The 2,778-nt window shown below is 42.5% G+C and overlaps 1 protein-coding gene across 2 annotated transcripts; it reads right to left on the bottom strand.

The window, feature by feature from the left end:
* Positions 1-526: 526 nt before the first annotated feature.
* LOC121983107 (transcription factor bHLH162-like) lies at positions 527-1,601 on the bottom strand. Of its 2 annotated transcripts, none has more exons than XM_042536080.1 (3): positions 1,285-1,601; positions 839-1,198; positions 527-745 (listed from the first exon to the last, which is right to left on the bottom strand). In XM_042536080.1, the coding sequence occupies exons 1-3, from the start codon at positions 1,393-1,395 to the stop codon at positions 671-673; spliced, it is 546 nt and encodes a 181-aa protein (XP_042392014.1). In that variant the 5' UTR covers positions 1,396-1,601; the 3' UTR covers positions 527-670. The 2 variants fall into 2 exon arrangements, with proteins under 2 accessions (XP_042392014.1, XP_042392015.1); XM_042536081.1 differs by having other exon boundaries at positions 839-1,195.
* Positions 1,602-2,778: the final 1,177 nt, after the last annotated feature.

The following is a 2,778-nucleotide window of genomic DNA, read 5'->3' as shown; positions in this document are numbered from 1 at the left end:
TTTTCCCTGGTTCTTGGTCTCTAACATGAGGGCGGCTTGTCTGAGTGTGTGCAGAATCTTCGCCTCATCATCCTGGTCATCACCCCTCGTCATCCGCTCGTGGGAACTCTTCCAGTAGGTGCCAGATCGACCAGGCGTCCCCGTGACTTTCTGTCAACACCAAGGACAACCCAGACAGTCTTCGTCCGACTCAGCTTCCGGACAGGATCAACGTAGATTATAACCAAGTAAATCCTGATCCTTTTACTTATTCCTTTTTAAATTGTTATTTTCATTAATTTAATTATCTTGAATTACTTAATCTAATTATGTATTTTTACTAAACAAGCCAGATATATTTTTTTAAACTCTAATTTCGAGTAATTCACCCCTTATTTTTATCGGCTGCACATGACCAAAATCTTTAACCCTGGAGTCCTTATCATGTTTTTCTTCTACCTACTTCAAAATGAATAACACGTGGAAGCACATGCAATACCTCGACAAAGACAGTGGCAATATCTAAATCATTAGATTTATAGGTATCTGAAGAATTAAAGAAGAGCTAACAATCTTTTCATACGCTACATGGCAGAGCTCTCAAATCTTCATTTTATTTACGAAGATGAATTTTGAACATAAACTTCCAAGAGCTAACACCATTTTTATCCTTTCTTGTCTCTTCATCCACTCAGACATCGAATATTGTCTTTTGCAGTTTCTCCAGCACTCTGCCAGCCTCTACTCCAGTTCTAACCTCGGTGACCTGGAACAGGGAGAGTTGAACTTCACATTGTAGCAAATAAGCATGCAGCAAAAACGTGAAGGTGAAGAAGAAGAAGAAGAAGAAGTAGATTACCAAAGACTGAACTATGTGGAAAGCTCTGTTCCCTGTTACTGCATAGCTTGCAGTGGCCACCTCAAACCCTTCTACTTCCAGCACTCGGATGGCCTCCCAGAACACCTTCTGGTGCTCCCACGGACCGCTCATTATCATCACTTTCAACCCAGAATTTAAATTCGTTCTCCATCTATGCACCTCAATCTTGGGCAAACATTCGCGTGAACCAGTAGCCGCTTGCTTTCCAATTCCTGCACTCAGCTGCCTCTTCCTCTTCCTCATGTTCTCCAGCTTCCCCTGTTTCTCCTTTATGTATTTTATGGCCTCGTCCAGCTTCTCCTGCAGAGTCAGTCCTTCCACCGCTGCCGTTCCTTCCTGCTTTACAATTAGTTAGAGTACTCAACCCTCGTGATTCCATCTAACTTTCGTTTTAGTTTGAAACAGATTCGGTTATTCAATTATACCTTGGAAGAGGGCGCGGGGAGGAGGGCGATGAGCTGCGAGTAAAGAGCTTTCATTTGGATTCTCCGGTTCCTTTCGATAGTCTTCCTGTCCGGCCGGGCTGAGCTCTCCATGGCGACGACGGCTGGTGGTTCAGAGTCCGGAGTCCCCGGCCCCCTCTGTGCGAGCGCATATATAGTGCAAGGAAGACGAGAACCACTTCGCGGAACGGCTCATGAGAACGAGCGAGGAGGAGGAGGAGGAGGTCGGAAGGGACACGTGGGCGGAGGCGAGTGGGCGATGGGGAAGAATCGATTCGCTGTCCCCCGCAGCGGAGCGGATCGGGAGCGACCGGCCACTTGCTTTTGGCTCGGGTCAAGCGGGGAAGTTATTTTAATTTGAGGGAGTTAATGGATTCCTGTGACGCCGGTTTACCTTTGGCGGCATTGCGTCACCGAAGTTCACACACACACAACAAGAGGGAGACGGACGGCCGGGGTTTGAGGCGTGGAGAAGGGGCAAAACATGGGGTAAAAGGTGAAATTGTTCGTCTTAGCGCCTCCGCCGTATTCAATTTCAAGTCATCAATGAAGGAAATAAATTATGATAGTCAAACTGGTAAATGATAATAAGGTGAGGTACACAAGCTCAGAGATTTACTCCCCGAAAAAAATTTAAGAAAAGAGAAGGGGCAAAACATAGGAGAAGGGGCAAAATATGGGGAGAGACGAGAAAGTGGAAGACTAGACGAGTTGACATTGAGTTTGTGCTTTCGATGGTAAGCTGGAATCGAAAACTTTGACCGCCACCCTAATGCCAATTCAAGTTTTCATTAGCCCATAAGAAGTTTTATTTTACTTCTCTTCTTGTTTTCGGTTTTCGGTTTGATAAAAAAAATACCAATCTGATTGACCGATTCGATCGGATAAGGCATAAGGGCCATGGACTAATTCTTTTAGATCTCGATCGTATCGACTGGTTTTGATCAAGTTTAGTGACGGGGGAGTGGATTCCGTAGGCAAGCAAGATGCTCATAGTGGAGCTCATAAATCCTAAGATTTTGGAAAGTTTTTGTTTTTTTTTTCTTTCTAACTGTATAAAGTTATTAAAAGAGGATTCTACGTTTGAAAGATACGGTGCTCCTAGCAGTTAGGTCTTTTAAGTAATTAGTCATGAATTTAAGATTTAAATCTTAACTGTGACTATTGTATAAATATTTCTCCCGTGAGACGATAAACATAAGAAAATTGGTCACTTATATTGATCTCTATGAATGTTTTTTAATTTACCTGGTGATCAATAAAAAATTTTCGTGAGATTATATCAGTCATCTTTAAAACAAAGCGATTCGAAAAACTAAAAACTTTAATTACCGGAAAAAAAAAACGTTTTCACAATGTGCGTTTTAGTTGGGTGTGGATTTAGTAAAGATCACATAATGTATTATGTCTAGAGACAATCATCTTACCACCGTGCTTCGTATTAAGCTTGCATGATTACAATTATTATAAAAAAGG

The sequence above is a fragment of the Zingiber officinale genome, chromosome 5A, assembly GCF_018446385.1.
Source record: "Zingiber officinale cultivar Zhangliang chromosome 5A, Zo_v1.1, whole genome shotgun sequence".
In the NCBI taxonomy this organism is placed as follows: domain Eukaryota; kingdom Viridiplantae; phylum Streptophyta; class Magnoliopsida; order Zingiberales; family Zingiberaceae; genus Zingiber; species Zingiber officinale.
The sequence above is the reverse complement of the archived record's forward strand: the minus strand, read 5'-3'. Positions and strand labels throughout refer to the sequence as shown.

Excerpts from the sequence above, each read along its gene's own strand:
- LOC121983107 (XM_042536080.1), bottom strand. The coding sequence starts at position 1,395 with ATGGAGAGCTCAGCCCGGCCGGACAGGAAGACTATCGAAAGGAACCGG. Across the intron at positions 1,199-1,284 it reads TCCCCGCGCCCTCTTCCAAG|CAGGAAGGAACGGCAGCGGT; the intron begins GTATAATTGAAT and ends CTAATTGTAAAG. Across the intron at positions 746-838 it reads TCCACATAGTTCAGTCTTTG|GTCACCGAGGTTAGAACTGG; the intron begins GTAATCTACTTC and ends TCCCTGTTCCAG.